At 36.4% G+C, this 21,980-nt stretch overlaps 1 protein-coding gene across 2 annotated transcripts in view; it reads left to right on the top strand.

Moving 5' to 3' along the window:
- Positions 1-21,980, top strand: part of RAPGEF6 (Rap guanine nucleotide exchange factor 6) — a 177,026-nt gene that overhangs the window by 130,701 nt on the left and 24,345 nt on the right. For both annotated transcript variants that reach the window (XM_024741655.1, XM_024741654.1), the window contains 7 exons: positions 4,027-4,204; positions 6,246-6,382; positions 9,028-9,186; positions 9,767-9,919; positions 14,436-14,600; positions 17,520-17,627; positions 19,278-19,481. In XM_024741655.1, the coding sequence (XP_024597423.1) occupies positions 4,027-4,204; positions 6,246-6,382; positions 9,028-9,186; positions 9,767-9,919; positions 14,436-14,600; positions 17,520-17,627; positions 19,278-19,481 (1,104 nt within the window). The remainder of the gene's footprint in view (positions 1-4,026; positions 4,205-6,245; positions 6,383-9,027; positions 9,187-9,766; positions 9,920-14,435; positions 14,601-17,519; positions 17,628-19,277; positions 19,482-21,980) is intronic.

Here is a 21,980-nt window from a genome sequence, read left to right as displayed (position 1 = left end):
ACTTCCCTCATAGAACTGCTTTTGCTGCATCTCATACGTTTTGGGTCGTCGTGTCTCCATTGTCATTTGTTTCCGGGTATTTTTTGATTTCCTCTTTGATTTCTTCAGTGATCATCTTGTTATTTCATGTTTTTTAATGTATCATTTAAAGCTTGTGTTTCCTTATTTTTTTCATTTTGGAAGATCTGTGCATTGGTGAAAGTGGGGTGTTAAAGTCCCCTACTCTGATTCTGTTGCTGTCAATTTCCCCTTTTATGGCTGTTAGTATTTGCCTTATGTATTGAGGTGCTCCTGTGTTGGGTGCATAAATATTTACAGTTGTTATATCTTCTTCTTGGATCGATCCTTTGATCATTATGTAGTGGCCTTCTTTGTCTCTTCTAATTTTACGTGGGGAGTTTCTTGCCTCTTGGGAAGTCTGAGGTCGTCTGCCAGCATTCAGTAGGTGTTTTGTAGGAGTTGTTCCACGTGTAGATGTATTTCGAGTGTATCTGTGGGGAGGAAGGTGATCTCCGTGTCTTACTCTTCTGCCATCTTCCTTCGACTTAGACTCTTTCATATTTTTATTTATTTTTTTTAAAGCTGTACATATTTTAAATTTATTTATTTATTTATTTTAGGCTGCATTGGGTCTTCATTGCTGTGCGCAGGCTTTCTCTAGTTGCAGTGATCGGGGACTACTCTTCGTTGCGGTGTGCAGGCTTCTCATTGTGGTGGCATCTCTTGTTGCAGAGCACGGGCTCTAGGTGCGCAGGCTTCAGTAGTTGTGGTACATGGTCTCAGTACTTATGGCTTGCGGGCTCTAGAGCACAGGCTCAGTAGTTGTGGCGCATAGGCTTAGCTGTTCCACAGCATGTGGGATCTTCCCGGACCAGAGTTCGAACCTGTGTCCCCTGCTTTGGCAGGCAGATTCTTAGCCACTGCGCCACCAGGGAAGTCCCCATATTTTTATTCTTCATTCTTATTTTACCACCTTATCCCTTTTGTAGACTCTTAACATTTTAGCAATTGAGTATGTTCTCTTAACTAATTTTATTCATCCTTTTTCTTTTATCCTACTTTGAAAAAGGTACAGGTAAAAGAGGACAATGGTAAGAAGAGATTATATTCTTTCCTTTGCAGATGGCCTTAGAAAGTTCCTAAAAGAGTTCTTTTAATAGTCATCTCCCAGTCACTACCCATGATTTTCATTCTACCTAAAGAGTTATTTTCTTAAAATATCTTCACTTTTTGTGCAGATGACAGTAAGCCTTCCCTATTATCCACATAACTGAATTGCATCTTGCCTTTTTTAAAAAAAATGTTATTGCAGTATAGTTGCTTTACAATGTTGTGTTAGTTTCTACTGTACAGCAAAGTGAATCAGCTATGCATATATATATATATATATATATATATATTCCCCTCTTTTTTGGATTTCCTTCCCATTTAGGTCACCACAGAGCACTGATTAGAGTTCCCTGTGCTATACAGTAGGTTCTCATAGTTATCTCCCTTGCCTTTTGTTATGTTGTGAGTTATCCATCTTTTTATCAGACATAATCTGAAAGGTAAGAATGAGACTAGGTTGAAATAGTCTTGGTCAGGGGATGAAAACCTGAGACTGAGATGAGGACAGGGTAGTTTAAAAACTCAGATTTAAGGTAGATTGTCCTTAAAATTTGATAAAAGAGAAAAAGGCTGTTATTCCAGAGGTGAGCATGTATATTCTGAAAAATTAACTTGTGTAAAAAATATTACTTCAGTGTTTTTTAACACTCATTTCTTAGATTAAAATCAGTGTTTGTAGATAAATTGGGTTTTGGAAAAGTCGTTTTAGTATCTACACATTTAAATTAAAACTACTTATCTTTGAAAAGAGATTGTAACTTTTTAACAAGTTTTTAGTTCCAAAGGTATATTATTCAGAAATGCACTCTGCTTAAACCCTAAAGTTTCATAACCAAAATGTAACTCAGGAGAGCATGCTGGTCATAAGATAGGATTGCCCCTATAAGAGCCTTAAGAGCCAGTTTATCTAATCTTAAAGATTTCAAGTTGGGTGTTTAATCTAGTTTGTTAACTATTGATTAAAGCTCTTACTTAAAGCTGTGCAGAAGTCCAAAAGAAGTATAGAACCTGGTCTTACATAACAAATCAGAACTCTTTCAGTTGCAGGTATCAGAGCCTTAACTTGAATTAACTAAAGCCAGAACAGATAAGTTATTGACCCCCAGAGAAAGCAGAGGCAGCTCTGGCCTCAGGGAGCCTGGATGCTTGCAAGTGTGTCTGCCCGTTTGCCTGTCTCTCTAGTCCTTTGACTCCTTGTTGCTTGATTGCTCTTCCTTCCTGTCTCTCTGTGACACGTTCTGTCACAGGTTATCTTTGTTGCACATGCTGTGCTTTTTCCATCTCTTTCCTGCATGATATGTTTTTGTTTTTTTGCTTTGCTGCTCTGCGTCTGTCTGTCTCGATCTCTTTCTGTGTCTGCTGTGTTGTTCAATGTCCTTCCTCCGCATTCCCCTGCCCTTTTCTCTGCCAGTTGATTCCATTTTCTCCCACCACAGAAAGGCATTCCCATGTGGCTGTAGGCTGTTCTGCCTCACATTCTTCCAGTTCATCAACCAGAGGAGAAAGGATGCTCTGCCCTCCAGCTCCAGTTATAAAAATCCAGAGGAAAGGACTTTCTCCCTTAGCTTCCCTAGCCAGGAACAGGGCACTGTTTCCCTTTGAAATCTCTGGGTTAAGTGGGAGAGGAACATCAATTCCCCAAAAGAAGGAAGAACCTCTTCTGGGCAGACAAAATAGTAAATGTTCAACACAGGAGATGAGACTTAAATATTTGAATGAAGGTTCCATAGTTTTCAATAATCCTCATGTATGAGTGCTTATTTATTATGAAATTTCTGTACATTCTACTCTTTTTTTTCCTTATCTGCTTTAGTATTCATGCTTTTTCATTTATTATAATATGAATCAACTGAGTATAATATTTAGAAATATTGCCTAATAATCCACTTCAGGACAATTTGATTTTGTCCTGAAGTACAAAAAGTAAAAAATACAAAGTACAAAAAGTAAATAAATTATTTTATTTATTTTATTTGTTTTCTATGAGTAACATTTAAATTCATAGTTTTTAAAAAATCTGCTAGTTCTTTTACAACTGTCTGAGACTAGTATGTTTGCAAAGTTCAGGTTGTAAGTATAAGTTTATTTTTTTAAGATTGCTTAGAGCAGTGATCCCCAACCTTTTTGGCACCAGGGACTGGTTTCTTAGAAGACAGTTTTTCCACAGACAGGGGTGGGGGGGTTGGGGATGGATCAGATGGTAATGCGAGCCATGGGGAGCGATGGGGGGTAGCAGCTCACCTCCTGCTGTGCAGCCTGGTTCCTAACAGGCCACAGACCAGAACCCGTGTGTGGCTGGGGGGTTGGAGACCCCTGGTAGAGTAACCTTGGCTCTTCTTTGCTTACTGTTAGATTCAACAATAAGGTATTGGAAAGAGAGAAGTATTTGTTCAATCCTTCACAGTTGTTGAATTTTAGCACTTTTCAGTACTGCTGTTTTATACTTCTGTTCTTAATTTACATGACTGTCTACCCTACTAGACTCTAAACCTAGTGCTGAAAAAATAATACCTTATTTATAACACCCAGCATATACTAACAAGGTACTCCTAAAATGATTGTTGGTAAACTGTCTTTCTCTTTCTTGCACTTTATATTTTAGGAAATGTACTTTTAAGAAATACAGGTGTTTGTTGGAAAGCAGGTGTTAATACATTTAGTGATGTTTGAGTCTCTTGACCATTTTATACATACTGGCTCAGATTTGTCAATTTACATGTCACACTGAAATGATGACTTGTATTTTAGGCAGAGAGAAACGTTTTATAAATAAGTAGCATTTTGTTTTTGATAGAGCATACGGTGTTGCCTAATTCTTGATAATATTTGGTGGGAGGGGTAGTTTTGCTTCATTCAGATTGTGACATATAATTTTTATAACATGAAATGGTAAGTGATCAAGATTTCTTTCTGTAGGCTACGGAAAGTGAGGTAGGAGATGTAGATTTAACACGTCTTCCAGAAGGACCTGTTGATTCTGAAGATGAAGAAGAGGAAGATGAAGAGATTGATCGAACAGATCCACTGCAGGGGCGAGATCTTGTTCGAGAATGTCTTGAAAAAGAACCTGCAGACAAAACTGATGATGACATTGGTAAGAAATACATCTGTTCACAATAGGAATTTTATAGTTCAGTTTATATATAGATACCTATTGGTGCATAACAAATTACTCCCAACAAGGTTTTGTGGGTCAAGAATTCAGGAGCAGCCTACCTGAGTCATTCTGGCTCATTGTCTCTCATGGGGTTGTAGTCAGAATGTAGCAGGGGTTACAGTCACTGGGCTAAGCTGGAGGTTCTACTTCCAAGGTGACTGCTCACATGGCTTTTGGCATAGAACCTCAGTTCCTCTCCACACGGACTTCTCCAGAGGTTGTTTAAATGTCCTCACCACATGGCAGTTGGTTTCCCCCAAAGCCAGTAATTCAGGGGAGAATAAGGCAGATGCCATAGTATCTTTTATGATCTGGCCTCAGGAATGATACATCATTGCTTCTTCCCAATTCTGTTTGTCATACAGAGCAACCCTCATGCAGTATGGGAGAGGACTGCACGAGGACGTGAATATCAAGAGGCAAGAATTGTTTAGGGCCGTCTTTGAGGCTAGCTGCCCCAATATTAGAGCTTGTTTTGGAGGTTATAGCAGTGGAACGCAGCTGTTCATATATCCGTAAGCGAAGGACAGTACTCCTTTCTCAGGGAAGGTTCTCCTCTATCGGGACAGGTTGTCCTCTTTGACTTAGTGTTCAGCTTCAGGACGGATGCATGTGTGGAGTGGTGAAGGGAGGAAGGAGACACCTGCCTAGACAGCCAGATCAGCTGAATCAACCCTGGCCATCATTAGGGTGATGGATGTTGCAGCCAGATAGTCCTCACATTCTGGCTGCCCCAATTTATAAAACAATAGCTTTGATTGCGGTAAAGTGATTTCCCCCTCCATGTCCGTAAGACATGTAAAACACAGTGCGTCAGTGTTCAATGTCTATGAATTCAAAAAAATTTCAAATGTTGTCAAAAATCATAGTTTTGCCTGTAGCTTGAAAAAATTATGTATATTTCTTGATTCAAATTTTATGAATTTTCCTTTAATTTCTTATAGAACTACTTACTGTACGTTGGAGGTTGAGTAATACTAAAGATGCTAATGTTATCTTTAAGGACAGAGATTACTTAGTGTTGTTATATATTATGATTCAATTAAGATGTTATCCTAGATTTCCCTTTTATAAGAGTCATACTGCTGTGATTCAAGTCAGAAGATACTGCTACTAATAATTATAATCTATGGGAGTAAAGATCAATACATTTGAACATTCCTTGCCATGCTAATAACATATAATATAGTTATGCAACCTACAGTTGAGACTCATGTTGTGAATGCTATCTGGACAGCAACTGTAAGTGCATTTTTAGTGATAAAGAATTGTACATTATGCTGTTTTCACAAGGCTTTCTTAAAAATTGAAATATGATTAACTGCCAGTTATCTGTAGATAGATAGCACCTTATAGTTTCTTCTGTTTCAGCCTTAGCTGACTGCTTAAATGTTTTTTCCTTTATCTTTATTGCTCATGTATCTATACCAGGGAATGGCCTGAGGCAGGTATTCAAACATTTGTTGGTTAAATTAAAGAGAGTTACCTTGTAGTTGCTTTCACAAATCTTAAACTAGTATTCACATTTGTTGTCCCTAATTTAATTACTTACTGACATTTATTAATAACTGTTTAAAAACTCTAGCCCAGAAAGAAACAGACAAAAGCCTTTTACACTAATCTATTAGATCAAAGGACATCACTAAATGTAACCACCATGGAATAGCATCTCCTGCTAGGAAAATTAGCTAAACTCTCCATCCTCATCTGAATCTGTGTAGTTTCCTGGTTCTCTCTGGAGGTTGTGAATTCTGGTGTCTTCCATTATGCCTGTATTTTCATGTGAGTCTGAATATATCTGTTAACCAAATAACTGAATTTTTTTAAAGCAACAGTCATCTTGTATCTTGGTTTCTCTAGTTTAGCAGCATGAATTCCTAAGTTGATTAGAGAATTGGGTATTGGATTCTGGATTTTATTGTATCTTTAAACTGTAGTCCTTGATGGTCACTAAACTAGAATTTCTGTTTTTTAACAGAACAGTTACTGGAGTTTATGCACCAGCTTCCTGCTTTTGCAAACATGACCATGTCTGTAAGGAGAGAACTCTGCTCAGTGATGATTTTTGAAGTGGTGGAGCAGGCTGGAGCTATTATTCTTGAAGATGGGCAAGAGGTAGGTTAGCAAATAGATGTTACACATTACTTGGTTATAGCAGCTAATTTTTAGAATAATCTAATTTTCATAAACTTGTGTAGATCTTGACTTTTAAAATTTATACAGTTTTTTAAATGACTGCTGAGTTTGGGATAGTTATAATTTCTGAAAAGATAAGTTTTGTTTTGTTTTTGCTTTATTTTGTCTTAATTTTGATTTCCTGGCAGTGGACCTTGCACAGAATAGATGTTCAGTAATTAATATTCATTGGACCAAATTCGTTTTTACTTCTCAAATTAAATTATAAGATTTAAAAATTTTTTCTTAATTATTCTTTGTTTTGTTTTTATTAATTTATTCTTTTTCTTATTAGTCATCCATTTTATACACATCAGTGTATACATGTCAGTAATTATTGTTATATTAGTAGATTTATAACATTATTATTAAAATGTTTTTCAAGTATGTAATCTCCTTATCCCTTTTTCATATTATACATTTTTTTTTAAATGAAGGAAACGTATTGGTACCAGTGCCTCCTAGTAGACTGCTGTCAGTTGAGGCATTTATGTGGCAATTCTATTTTCAAAAATGCTTGGATGGCAACTTGCAGATGGGCAGAGGGAGGATTCAGAGGAATTGAAAAGTGTTACTGCTGTTAGGTAGCACTTCACTGGTTTTCTTATCGAACTGATAAAAATTAATGGTGAAATGTCAGTCAGTGCACATTGTCATATACTGCTAGTAGGAATATAAACAGTATTTCTGGAAAATCATTTAGAAATTTTTAACATGGGCTTCAAAGTATTAACAGCCTCTAACCCATTATTCCCCTTTTTAATGTCTCTCCTCCAGACACAATATAAAACTCAAAGAGTTATGCCAAAAGATATTCATTGCAGGATATGTATAATAGTAAAAATTGGAAATGACCAAAATATATCCCCCCGAAAAAACAGTGGTTAACTAATTATTATATAGCCACAGGTTATAATATTATATAGGTTTTCAAGTTATTTTAAAATTTGATAGATATCTTTGAGGGCAGGGGCCTTAGCTCTAGCTTTGTCTACATGCTTTCTCCCTGTATCCTAGAAATCGTTTGGCATATAGGATATACTAAAAAAAGTTTGATGAACAAATGAGTATACTATTAAATTTTTTTAAAAGGACAGGATAGTCTAAATAGTTCAACAATATGAAATAATATAAACATGGGAGAAAAATACTAAACTTTTGATGACAACTGTATAAATAGTGGAGTTTTGAATAACTTTACTTTTCCACAAATTTTGTCTTCTTTTAATATTCCACGGTTCTGTCAGCAAAAATTTGTTTTGTGCCTACTTTGTGCTAGGTACACAGTGAGGATAGTGGTGGAAAACCCCAATACAGCCCCTGTCCTCAAGTAATTTGTGTAATCCACAAATTCCACAATGAATGTATTTTATATTTGAAATAACTAAAAATTAAAAAAAAACAGTTTTGAAAAAATATTTCTTGTTGCCAGTGATTCTCCTTCAGAACTGATAATCCAGATTTCCCTTAAATCACATTAAAACTGATTCACATTAAAATTGAAAGTTTAGGCTAATAAAAGGGATACCACATGAGAACAAGTAGTCTTTCACTGATATACAATAGGCCTTAGAATATGTCTCCTTAGAGCATTAAATACTTTGGTATAAATTGAGAGCAGTACTTTCTTAACATTAGGAGAAATTTTCAGTATTTTTTAAGATATGCCTTAAAATTCAGGCTTTTAATAGTTTTTCTGAATTAATCACTAGCTCCCTTTTTTTTTCTTTCTTTCTTTTGAATGTTTGCTATGTGGCAGACACTGTTCTAATCACTTGGTTTGTATTAAATTCATTTTTAATGGACACAAAAGTCCTGTGATAGGTAATGTTGTTATGCCCATTTTAGCAGTAAAGAAACTGAAGCCTAGGAGGTTAAATAACTTGCCCAGAGTCACTCAGCTAGTCAGTGGCAGATTCTGGATTCAAATTCCAAGAGCTGTTGGTCTTTTTTTTTTTTTTGTATTAATGGGACTGTGCCGTTTGTAGCCTTTTATTTTTTTATTATTTTATTTTATTTAATTTTTGGCTGCATTGGGTCTTCGTTGCTGCACACGGGCTTTCTCTAGTTGCAGTGAGCAGGGCTGCTCTTTATTGCAGTGCACAGGCGTCTCATTGCGGTGGCTTCTCTTGTTGCGGAGCACAGGGTCTAGGCGTGGGGGCTTCAGTAGTTGTGGCTCACGGGCTCTAGAGCACAGGCTCAGTAATTGTGGCGCACGGGCTTAGTTGCTCCACAGCATGTGGGATCTTCCCGGACTAGGGCTCGAACCCATAGTCCCCTGCATTAGCACGCGGATTCTTAGCCACTGCGCCACCAGGGAAGCCCAGAGCTGGTGGTCTTAACCGTAACAGTTACTGAGAGTCCCCGATTTCATTTGGTGACTAAAAGAAGAAAGAGTAAAATAAACTTTAGTGGTTGGCTTAACAGGAATAGGGTGTTACTGACAGAGTATTTAGTAATATAATCAGATCTTCTTTTTTCTTTTTTAAATTATATGAGTTCTATATATTGATTGATTATTTTTCAAAGTTAACATGTAACCCTCTTTTCCCAAAGATTCTTAAAGCCTATATTTTTCTCTATAGCTTGACTCATGGTATGTTATTTTAAACGGCACTGTAGAAATTAGTCATCCAGATGGAAAAGTTGAAAATCTCTTTATGGGAAATAGTTTTGGAATTACACCCACTCTGGATAAGCAGTACACGCATGGAGTTGTTAGGACTAAAGTAGACGATTGTCAGGTAAGCTTATGTCTGCTTATGTACTCTTGTTTCTTGATTTTAAATGGCTGAGCTTTTTTTTCCTTCCCCAAAATAAAATAGCGTGATTTGAGAATTGGGGGTTTGAAAAGCTCACAGTTAATAAAGGAAACTAGATTTTATATCGGACTCAAATATTTGTGGAATTGAACAAACTATACATATTTTAAAAGAGAATATATCTAATAAATGTTGATTTGTTAAATTTCTATCTGGTATTAGCCAGCTCAGTCTCTTTTTTGTTTTTTTTAATAGAGGAAGAAATAGGAACTTCTGAGTTGTTTGTTTCTAACTTACTCCTGCTTCATGTTTTCTTTGCATAGTGTCAGTTTTGAGAGAAGTAGATGCTCACTTCTCCTTTTAGAGCAGAATTCAAATGGATTTAATTTCTTTGGTCTCTTTGTGCATGAATTGTTTATTTTATCTTGATTTTTGTTAAGGAATGAAGGGATGAAATAAACTTACGCCACTTGAGTTCTCGCCTTTGTGCTCTGCCTTGGTGCATAGTGATATATTTATGTATTATAGGTTCATTAATTGTCCCCATGTTGTTCTCGGACAGTTTGTCTGCATAGCCCAGCAGGATTATTGGAGAATTTTAAATCATGTGGAAAAAAATACCCATAAAGTTGAGGAAGAAGGAGAAATTGTTATGGTACATGAGCACCGTGAACTAGATCGCAGTGGAACCAGGAAAGGGCACATTGTAATCAAGGTGGGTATTTTTTACTTATTTTTCTTGTTATTGATAGAATAAAGCTTTCATCTTGCTTAAAAGGTTTTGAACCACTTTTTGAGTAGTGCAAGATAATTCATTAACTTTGGGATCTAGTGTAAATAAATGTGTTAATTCTTTTGACTTTTTCTAAGTTGGTTTTTACACATTTTATTGAGGAAGGGTAACATTGCCATTTAATATCAGTATGGAAGGATATTACTTAGAATATACCAGTCAAAATTTTCCTTCTCAAATTTATTGTATGATCCGTTGATAATGGGAATTAATTTCATCAAAGACAGCAATATTTAGAAACAAAACAGAAATTGAAAGGACCAACCATAAATGTATAAAGAATCCTAGATGAGTGCTTACTAGATCTCTGTGGCATTGAAATAGACATTAACTTCTCTGAACCTCAATTTTCATATCTGAAAATGGGGATGCTATGGCAGGGCTTTATTAGGGCTAAATGTGGCAAATCAAAAGCCTTAGCATGCTATAGAATCTGAGTATTACTACCCATATTGTTTTCCCTTCTCTAATTCCTTCTCTCCCCTATTCCTTGCCCCCTTGCCTTCCACTCTCCCATCTCCCTGTCTCTTTTATGACATGTAGATGTAAAATAGAGCAATTCTAGTTGCAAGAGAGGAAGTAAATGCATGACCTTTTTTTCTTTTCAAGTAAGTCTTGGTTGCAAAATAAGTACATGTGTTATTTTTCATTATAAGTGCAGAAGCTTTATTTAACAATAAGAGGGACTGGTGTCAGATAAGATATTTCTCAGGAGTCAGGCTATTCCTCAACACTGTCTTTTTCTTTTCCTAAGTTGATAGGCGTAAGCTTTCTATGTAGAAAAAAATGAGTATATATGTGGACTGCCATAGACTATCTTTTTATGAAGGCTCATGGTGAGCCTTATATTTTTATAATTTCTTTTTTCTTTTTACAAATTTATTTTTGGCTGCATTGGGTCTTTGTTGGCTTTTCTCTAGTTGCGCCGAGCAGGGGCTACTCTGTTGCGGTGCGCAGGCTTCTCATTGCGGTGGCTTCTCTTGTTGTGGAGCACAGGCTCTAGGTGCATGGGCTTCAGTAGTTGTGGCACGCAGGCTCAGTAGTTGTGGCACACGGGCTTAGTTGCTCCGCAGCATGTGGGATCTTCCTGGACCAGGGCTCAAACCCATGTCTCCTACATTGGCAGGCGGATTCTTAACCACTGCGCCACCAGGGAAGCCCTGTAATTTCAAACTTACAGAAGAGTTGCAAGAACAGTACAGAGAACACCCTGACTCAGCTTCCCCAAATGCTAACATTTCACTGCATTTTCTCCATTATCATCAGTCTTTTTCAACCGTTTGAGAGCAGTCTGCAAATGTGATGCCTCCTCACTCCTAAATGTTTCATTGTGTATATCCTAAAAGCAAGAACAGTCTCCTATATAAACACCATAGAAACCTTCAAGTTAGGAAATGTACATTGATAAAGTAAAACCATTCAGTCCACAGATGCTATTTAGATTTTCACCAACTATCCCAACAATGGCTCTTTTTTCCTTTTTGGTTCAGAATCTCATCCAGGCACACAGTTGCATTTAGTTGTCATGTCACTTAAGTCTACGACAGGAACAGTCTTTCCCTATTCACGTTCTCAGCAGTTTTAAAGAATACAGCCCTTACAGTCTGTACTATGACCCTCAGACAAGATCTATCCTGTGTTGCCTCATGCCCAGACTACAGTCATGATTTCCAGGCAGGAATTCCACAGAAATAATGTTGTGCTTTTCTCAGTGCATCATTTCAGGGAGCATACAATGTCAACCTATCTCACCACCAGTGAAGTTAACCTTAAATCACCTGGTCCTCTTGGTGTCTGTCAAGTTTCTTCACTTAAAGCCACCATTTTACCCTTTGTAATTGATGAGCATTTGGAGCATTGATGTTCTGGGATACTGTCAGTATGTCTTACAAACCTCTATCCACCAGTCTTTACTTCGATTGACTACTCCTGCCTGTAATGGTGATTTTCTATTTCCATTATTTCTTCTACATTTATCGTCATTCTACTGTAAGAATGAGCATTTTCCCCTCTTTAATTATATTGTTATGGTCTCATGTATTGTATTCCCTTACCATCAGTGTTGTTCTGATCGTCAGATTGTCCCAGATTTGGCCAGTGGGACTCTCTTAAGGCTGATTCCTGTATCCTTTTGACATGTCCCCATCATTTTTTGAGAGCTTCATTATTATCTGGCAAAACAAGATGTTCCAGGCTCATCTTTCACTGCCCCTGCTTTGGAATCAGACATTTCTCCAGAGAGCCCTGGATCCTTCTAGTAGAGAGCAGCATTAAAAAACCAAGATCTGGGCACTCTGTTCACTGCTACTGTGGTGTCATTGCTTCTAGAACTTTTCATCAGACAGAGGTAGGAAATATATGTATTTATTTACTATAAATTCATACATACCTATATCTTCTTATATCTGTCTATCTATTGATAACAGTCAAGAGTTCATACCAGTACTCCCAGTTCCAGTACTATACCACAAAGTTTTTGGTAGCCTTTTCCTTCCCCTACTTGTAAATACTTTATCCAACAGTGGCTCTTGTTATGCTCTGTATATTTACTTATTTGTTCATCATAACCAACCTCTACCATGCCAGCCATCTCCTTTACCTGCCCACTCTGCGTACCCTGTCACCCAGCATCCACCTTATTAGATGCTAGTGAGCAATTTGGTAACATGCCTCTGCATGACAATGGGACTTGTCTTTTTTTAAAAAAATAAAGATTGATTTATTATTTATTTATTTTTGGCTGTGTCGGGTCTTAATTGCGGCACGTGGTATCTTCTTGTGGTGCATGGACCTCTCTCTAGTTGTGGCGTGTGGGTTTTCTCTTCTCTAGTTGTGGCGCACAAGCTCCAGCACACATGGGCTCTGTAGTTTGTGGCACGTGGGCTTGCTAGCTGAGGTGTGCAAGCTCAGTAGTTGTGGTGCATGGGCTTAGTTGCCCCGCAGCATGTGGGGTCTTAATTCTCTAACCAGGGATCAAACTCGAGTCCCCTGCATTGTAAGGTGGATTCTTTGCTACTGAACCACCAGGGAAGTCCCAGGGACTTGTCTTTAAATACAGTTTTGAGGGCTTCCCTGGTGGCGCAGTGGTGGAGTCTGCCTGCCGATGTAGGGGACGCGGGTTTGTTCCCCGGTCCGGGAAGATCCAACGTGCCGCGGAGCAGCTGGGCCCGTGAGCCATGGCCGCTGAGCCTGCATGTCCGGACCGCAACGGGAGAGGCCACAACAGTGAGAGGCCCGCGTACTGCAAAAAAAAAAAAAAAAAATACAGTTTTGAATATATGGCCTAGTCTCCGCAGAGATCCTGCCTCAGTGATTTAGCTAATCAGAATAATGGCCTTTCTTAAACATGTTGATCATTTCCACCTCTGACTTAGCTATATATGATCTAAGAACCACATTTTAAGTGAACTCAGATTGTGATTTGCCTTAATGATAGACCCAATTTAGTATTCTTGGAGTATTTTGGAGGGTGGGAGAAGAATAGGAATGACCTGTGGTTGTCTTGTCCCTTAAATAGGTATTTCAAAGAGCCTTTCCTCTGACTTCCTTCTAGAGAAATGATTTACATACCTTATTAGCAGTGGGGTACCCTTTTTTATTTTTTAATAAATTCTCAAATAAGAACACTGTTAGTATTAATCTATGTTTGCCATGCAATAATTCTGGCCAGTGAAATTCTTTGGATGAATGCAACAAATTGAAATTTGAGGTTATGGGCAACAGTTGGTTTTTATATTTGGCTTAACATCTGGTTTATTTCTGTATTTGTTTTGTGTACCCATTTTTGAAAATGCTGCTAAGGTAATAAAGTTTAACATTGATTCAGAAGCTCAAGAAGGAGCAGTAGATAAATGTTGTTTGCATTCCTTTTTATAAATTGGGAAACAGGCAAGGAGTTAAACTCTGAGTTAATGTAAAAACTATCTATAGAACTTCTGGTTCCTCTGGTGAACTAGAATGAAGAAACCATAGAAGAGGAAACCTCTATTCCCAGAAGTAACAACAATAAAACAAGCTATCTTGAGCTGCTATGTTGTTCCTATAGCCTGGGACAGAAGAGAATTTAAGGATGATTAAATTTGGAAGAAAATTTTATTTACTTCTTTAATTTAACTCTTACCTCTTCCTTCTCTTTACTTGCGACAGTCATTACATTATCCCCCCATTCCTATGATGAAATGCCAATAAAAACAACTACGGCCGAGTAAATGCTGTTGTGCATGTTTATTCCTCTGCCTTTTCTCTCTCTAAACCTCTGGGTGATGGTGGACTACAACCTAGAGAGACTACTACTCCCAGTGCTGAGGGTTTTAAAGGTGAAACTTTACTTCAAGGACTTTGTAATAGAGTGGCTACAAAAGGAAGTAATCAGTAGGAGTTCTTTGGTTCCTGAGCTACTTGTTTATTTTCTAATTCTTCCTATATTTTTCTTTATTAGGCAACACCTGAGCGTCTCATCATGCATTTAATAGAAGAGCATTCCATTGTGGACCCAACTTATATAGAAGATTTCCTATTAACTTATAGAACATTTCTTGAAAGTCCTTTGGACGTTGGGACCAAACTATTGGAATGGTTTAAAATTGACAGCTTAAGGGATAAGGTTGGTTTTATCATTAAAAAGGCATGAAAGTGATTTTAAATTTTATTCCCCCAAAACCTTTTGCAACTGACAAATTAAATGTTTATTTTGATAAGATTCAATTCGCCTAAAAAGTTAGTGAATCAGTATAGACATATCTCTGCTTGGTTACTTTTATGACAGAATACAATGTTAAAAGTGGATATTTTGCCTTTTAAAAGGCAAAAACTGAAAGCAGGCTGTGGTGTAGCTGTAAATTCAGAAGGTGGATGATAATATTTTTACACTTTATCCAAATACTTGGTGGTTACTGAGGAGATCAATAAAACATTTAAAAGTCATTTAATAGTTTAGAAAGAATATCCACCAAGTAAATTTTTTCAAGAGGGCTTAGAAACAATCTAAATAGAATTAGAAATACATTGATTTTTGAGTTAAAGACTTGATAATCATTTTAAAACAGTTTATCTTTTTGACCTTAATTTATCACAGCTGTAACTTATTTTAATCTAGCTTTGAGGTTTTTTTTTGTATTAAACATTGTTTGCTGTTATAAATAGATCATCTTACCTTATTTTATGGGGTGTTTGTACTTCCCATGGAAAAAATAGTGATACCTCAGCTACTGGTACATTACTACCAGTAAACTACCTCAGTAACAGGAAGTTAGTCATTTTAAGAAAAATAAAAGTAGGGCCATAGTAATTAATAATTGCCTGGTGTATCTTTCTGAGTTATACTTTAAGGGAAATAAGTTAGATGTAGTTGGACTGTGGAATTCTATCGTCTAGGAAACTCAAGTGTCCAAAACTACAGGCTTGCCTTCCCCCTGATTTTGAAATTATATATAGTTACTTAGGTTGCTGAGGAAATAAAGGCATGCTAGAGAATGAACAAAAATATGATTTAGGGACAACTTAAATATTCATGTGTAAAAGAATGAAGTTTGACCTTTATACCGTATTCAGCATTAACTCAAAATGGATCAGAAACCTAATATTAGAGCTAAAACTATAATACTCTTCAAAGAAAAGAAGGTGTGAAAAAAAATCATGACCTTGGATTAGGCAATGGTTTCTTAGGTATGATACCCAAAGCTCAACCTTGAACAATGGAAAAAATAGATATATTGAACTTCATCAAAATTAAAACCTTTTCTACATTAAAGGTACTATCAGGAAAAACAGGACAACACATGGAATAGGAGAATATATTTGCAAATCATATGTCTGATAAGGGTCTAGTATCCAGAATGTATAAAGAACTCTTACAACTCAACACCAAAAAGACAATACAATTTAAAATGGACAAAGGACTTGAATAGACATTTCTCCCAAGAAGATATGTAAATGGCCAGCAATCACATGAAAAAGATGTTCAATGTCATTAGTCAGGGAAATTGCAAATCATAACCACAGTGATGGTTTTGTTCACTTCACACCCACTAAGATGACTTAAAAAAAGGAAAGGAAATAACAAGCATTTTAAGGGTGTTGATGTGGAGAAAATGGAATTCCCATACTTGCTTATAGTAATGTAAAATGGTGTAGCTGCTGTGGAAAACAGCTTAGTGGTTCTTCAAAAAGTTAAACATAGAATTACCGTATAACCCAGTAGTTCTACTCCTGAAGCATATATCCAAAAGAGCTAATAGGTGTGCAAACAAAAGTTTGTAAGCAGTGTTCATAGCAGCACTATTGATGATGGCCAAAATTTGGAAACAACCCAAATGTCCATCAACTGATGAATGGATAAACAAAATATGGTATACCATATAATGAAATATTATTCAGCCATTAAAAAAAATGAAATACTGATACATGCTGCAACATGCATAAACCTTGAAAATATTAAGGTAAGACAAAGAAGCCAGTCATAAAAGATCACATATTGTATGAGGTATCCAGGTAGACAAATCACAGAGACAGAAAAGCAAGTAAGTAGTGGCTGTTAGGGGCTGGAAGAAGGGTAGAATGGGAGGTGACTGCTTATTGGGAATGGGGTTTTCTTTTGGGGTGATGAAAATGTTCTAGAACTAGTAGTGGGGACGGTTGTACACAATTGTGAATGTGCTAAATGCCACTGAATTGTACACTTTAAAGTGGTTAAAATGGTGGATTTTATGTGTATTTTACCACAATTTTAAAAGTATATGACTTAAATTACTTATATTGTTAGGCACTCTTTTTTTTTCCTTTTTTTTTTTTAGATTTTGGAAAATTCTCTGGCTTATTTCTTTTGATCTTATTTTGGCTCCTCTGTCTTTTCTTAATATTCAGAAGCTTTTTATTATTATTAATATTTATTGGAGTGTAGTTGCTTTACAGTGTTATATTTCTGCTGTACAGCAAAGTGAATCAGGTATATGTATACATATATCCCTTCTTTTTTGGATTTCCTTTGCATTTAGGTCACCACAAAGCACTGAGTAGAGTTCCCTGTAGACACATTATTTAATTCAACCTTCATTTGTTAGTTTTTAACTTTTCTGTTAATCTGTGGTACAAAGTAATAAATCAGTTCACAACTTTGAAAATACACAGTATTTATGAAGGAAGTTTCAGATTTTTATTACAATTTTGGTGAAACATGTTCTCAGCTAAGGAAACACTTTTGACATTTGCCTGCTCTTGGCGGCTTGCGTTTTAAGATACTGTCCAAAATATATATCCCATGTACTTCTACATGTTAGTATACAGGCTTGTTTTTTCAGTGAGGGCAGTCTTGGCTTTCTCTGTTACTTGTGTATGTAAGGAAGCAAAAGCTCAAACTATAACATGCCTCTCTGTTAGAATGAGCCTTTTGTGTGTGAGCAGGTGGGCAAAGGGATTAGCCATAAAGCTCAATTTCCCCTCGGTTTAAGACATGCTTTTGGAACCTACTTTTGCAGAAAGAATGCCTCTCGTATAATCGTATGCTGCCTCTTCCATGTTTCCGCAGGTGACACGGATTGTACTATTATGGGTAAATAATCATTTTAATGATTTTGAAGGTGATCCTGCTATGACTCGATTTCTGGAGGAATTTGAAAAAAATCTGGAAGATACAGTAAGGCTCAGAAGAATTTTATCTTCTTCAGAGTTTAGGGATTCTTACCAACCTCCCACCCCACCCCCGAAGAATAGCAACTCAGAACAGCTTTCATCTTCTCCTGTGTCTTGATTGCCTGTTCTGAGAACTTCTAAATCTGTATTCTAGACTTCTGTTCATCCTCTGCTACTTCAGCCCAAACAAAAATCATGCTTCTTCCACAGTTTTCACTGATTTAGGCATACAAATACACATACTTTATCAGATCTACTTTAGACTTTCTAAGTCTCCCTTCTGCATATGATTTCACTTGTTCTTAATATACAACACCTACGATTAATACCCTCAAGGTCTTCTTAACTTTCATGGTAGCTATTTATAAATCCATTTTATTCTCCCTATTAGAGACAAAACTTTGAACTGCAACTGGGTTATCTGCTCCAAGAAACTTGAAATTTTAGGAAGTAAATAATAATGCAGCTCAGGAGTCAGATTGCCTGAATTAACATTCAGACTTCACCACTTGGTGCACATGTGAACTTGGACAAGTTGTCCAACCTTATATGCCTCAGTTGTCTTATTTTATAGACAGTAGCCTCCAGATTGTTGAGATTGTTGTGAGGATTTTAGTGGGTTAATAAACATAAGAATCTGCCAGCAAAACCTGGCACATAGCACATTTTCAAGAACCATTGTTATTACTCATATAGTACAAGTGGATTAAGTTGAATAAAGAGGGGGAAATTGGCAGATTATTTTGTCCCTTTCCTTACCTCTTGGTTCCTGTAGACTTTTCAGCAGCACATCTGCTCTATGTGAAATGGGGGGGATGAACAGGGAACTTGATTAAGAGGTCCATAGAGGCTCTTCCAATGCTGGCTATGTAAATATTCAAGGGGCTTATGGAAAATAGAAACTGCCTTACAATCATGGGATTTTTTCCCCCAGTAATCGAGTCAGTCATCAAATATTTATTGAATTCTACTTTATACTCCAAGCTGTTATATAGGATCACAACAGGTGTAAGACTTGGTTCCTACCCTGAAAAAAATTTAGCTTCTTGTTATAGACATGAGATTTACTTAGTACACTATTCGAGAATAGTTAAATATTAAACTGATATTAGAACCTGAAAGTTAGAATATTACTAAGTTTAAGGAAGATCTAAAATAATATAGGAAGATCTAAAATAATATAAGAATAATATTTCTAGAAGAGATGGAGACTTGAATGTGTCTTTGAATGTTAGACAATGTTGGGAAGGTGGTTCAAGTCCTTTAAGGTTTTAAATAAAGGTTTAAAAAGATTCTGGTTTTATGTAACAGCCAGGAGATAAGCAAGATGGTAATAACAGATTATGTATTAGTAAGGTTCAGAAAATGAAGAAGAAATTTTTTTGTCATCCCTCTCTAAATGAGACATCACTTTGAAATCTTTTCTAACCTTTTCTAGAAACTTTAAAAAAATCATATTAAGAGATCTTATTCTTGAGAGTGCTCTAGGGTGGAATGTTTCCCTCCTTCAGTTTTATTTACCCCTATTTATATGTTCTTTATTTCCTCTATATTTTAAATATAGCTCTAATTCTAATAATTTTAGGTGATTTATAAAAGCCTATAGGAATAAATATATACATTTATATATACCTTACCCATTTCTACTTTCTAGAAAATGAATGGTCATCTCCGGTTATTGAATATTGCCTGTGCTGCAAAGGCTAAGTGGAGACAGGTTGTGTTGCAAAAGGCTTCCCGGGAGTCCCCTCTGCATTTCAGCCTAAATGGAGGAAGTGAGAAGGCATTTGGTATTTTTGTTGAAGGTGTAGAACCTGGTAGCAAAGCTGCTGATGCAGGACTGAAACGTGGTGATCAGGTAAGTAAATAACAACCACTTAAAGCTTTTTCATAAGTAATAGGTGTGCTACTTTTTTCCTCATCTGATATTTCTTCAAGTAAGCATGGTAAATTTTAGGAAGTATTTTATAAGCTTCTTTTTAGAGGTAGTATTTTTTAAATCGTTTATTTTAAAAATGTCTTTGTCATATATCCATTACTTTTAATGGTAAATTTGATATAGTACGTCCAGAAACAGCATGGTAGTGTGGCCACTATCAACCTGAATGGTCCTGCATATCCTCCAAGGATTAGGACCTCTATCAGTTGGCAACTTCACAGTATTCCAGAAAGATCCATATGAGAATTAGCACCCTACCCTTGCATGCTGTAAAGGAGTAAGCACTTCTATCTTTACTCTAAGTGGCCTAAGATTACCATAAATGATGGTTTTGGTTTAAGTACTGTTCATATGGTAACAGAACTACATCCATAAGCAGAGTGAGCTGGCTGAGGGACTAGGAAAAGGAAGGAGACACTGGGAGTAAGTTGATAGGGATTTATTCTCTCCATGTAGGCATTAGTTAACTATAGAACAATATATTTCAAACATGAGATTATGGACAGCCTTTTTACTAAAAAATACAATTCCTAGACCCACCTCATTCTTAGTAATCATATTAATCACATTCTGCAGAGATGAAGACTGGAAATCTGTATTTTGAACAAAGCTCTCAGATAATTCTCATGTACACCAAAGAGTAGTTTCTCACCTAACTGAATCACTTGGGAAGCTGAATTTGTTCCACTTAAAAATTTTGGTTTGTCCACACATTCATTTAGAATGTGACTTTATTTTACTTTTAACCAAACCATACTGTCATTTTTTTAAATTAAGAGGGCATTCACAGGGACTTCCCTGGTGGTTCAGTAGGTAAGAGTCCATGCTTCCACTGCAGCAGGCACAGGTTCAATCCCTAGTCAAGGAACTAAGATCCCGCATGCCACGAGGCCAAAAAAAAAGAGGGCATTCACATTATGAAAAGGTCTATACTTCAGGACAGTGGCTCTCAACCAGCAGTAATTTTGTCACCCAGGAGACATTTGGTGATGTCTGGAGTTATTTTTGATTGTCATGACTTGGGAATTACTACTGGCATCTAGTGGATAGAGGCCAGGGATACTGCTAAAGAGCCTACAACACCCCGTGACAAAGCAGCCACCACAACAGAGTTATCCAGACCAAATATTAATAGTGCAAGGGGTTAAGAAACTCACACATAATAAGTAAAACGTATATCGTAATAAAATATTTTAAAATTTAGAAAATGATGTAATTTTAGAAAAGAAACTCTGATATAAAGTTTTAATGATTCCCTCCTTCCCATAAGGGAGTTTTATAGAATAGAGATTTCTGGACCTTACTCAGACTACTCATTAAGAATATCTAGTAGCAAGGAACCTGGAGTCATTATATTTATTGTTCTAGTATTTTTTGGTAAACATATTTAAGAATCTCATTCTTCACAGGAAGAAAAAAAAAAAGAAAAATCCAGTGGTTTCATTCCTGACAGAGGAGAGAAATTTATCATGTTTTTACTTCTTCCCTCAGTCCTCCCAAGTATGGTTGAAATTATCTGAGATTTTAGATCTAGATTATAAGTCATTTTTTAACATTATGGATGTTCTCTTTTAAGAGTACTTTGACATTTGCATTAAGTTTCATAAGCTTATTATTAACAGTCATTTAGATATTTGTACCTGCCTTACTGATTTCATCGATCACCTCCACTTCATCTATGCCCATATGTCTCCATTATTTTATCTCACGATTGTCTTCTAATACTTCTAGTACCTTTTCTAGTACTTTTTTCAAAAAGGGTAAATGAGTACTATAACTTTGTGTCCTTACATGTCTTGATGATACTTTTTTGTTCAATTTTTTTTATCACAGTCATTCTTCCCTCAGAACATTGAAGTCACAGAAAAGTATCACATCACTTAGTGTGGCTCAAAAGAAGTCCAAACCATCCTTTATTTTTCTTTTCTAGGTACCTCTGGTTCTCCTCCTCCTCCCGCCCCACCACCAACAACCCCCACAGTGATCCTTATAGAGTCTTTGGAATTCAGAATTTTCATGGGATCTTTTTTTTTTTTTAATCTATTTATTTATTTTTTTGCCTGGTACTAGATGATCCATTTCTGTATGTAGACTGAAGACTTTTTTGAACTCTGGTGATTTTACTTCTGTGACTTTTTTTTTCTTTTTCTTTTCCTAATATTTTGTTTCTCACTCTTTTTTATCCTTTTGAAATCTTTGTGTCAATCCTTGAGATCTGTCCTCTTTGCTGCCTTTTTTTTCTCATTGTGTTTATCTCTTTATCCTTCTTCCTTGGAATTAGTACTTTTTGAATAAGCTTCCTGATGATTCTGAGGTGCAGCCAAGTTTGTGAAGCCCTGATGTGAGTGATCAGCAGTGTCAAGTGGAGCAAGACCCCATCGCAGTTGTGCTTGTTGCTTTTTTTTTTTTTTTTTTTTT

This window comes from Neophocaena asiaeorientalis, unplaced genomic scaffold, assembly GCF_003031525.2.
Source record: "Neophocaena asiaeorientalis asiaeorientalis breed wild unplaced genomic scaffold, Neophocaena_asiaeorientalis_V1.1 scaffold773, whole genome shotgun sequence".
Lineage (NCBI taxonomy): Eukaryota > Metazoa > Chordata > Mammalia > Artiodactyla > Phocoenidae > Neophocaena > Neophocaena asiaeorientalis.
Note: the sequence above shows the minus strand (reverse complement) of the source record. Positions and strands in the feature narration are given on the sequence as shown.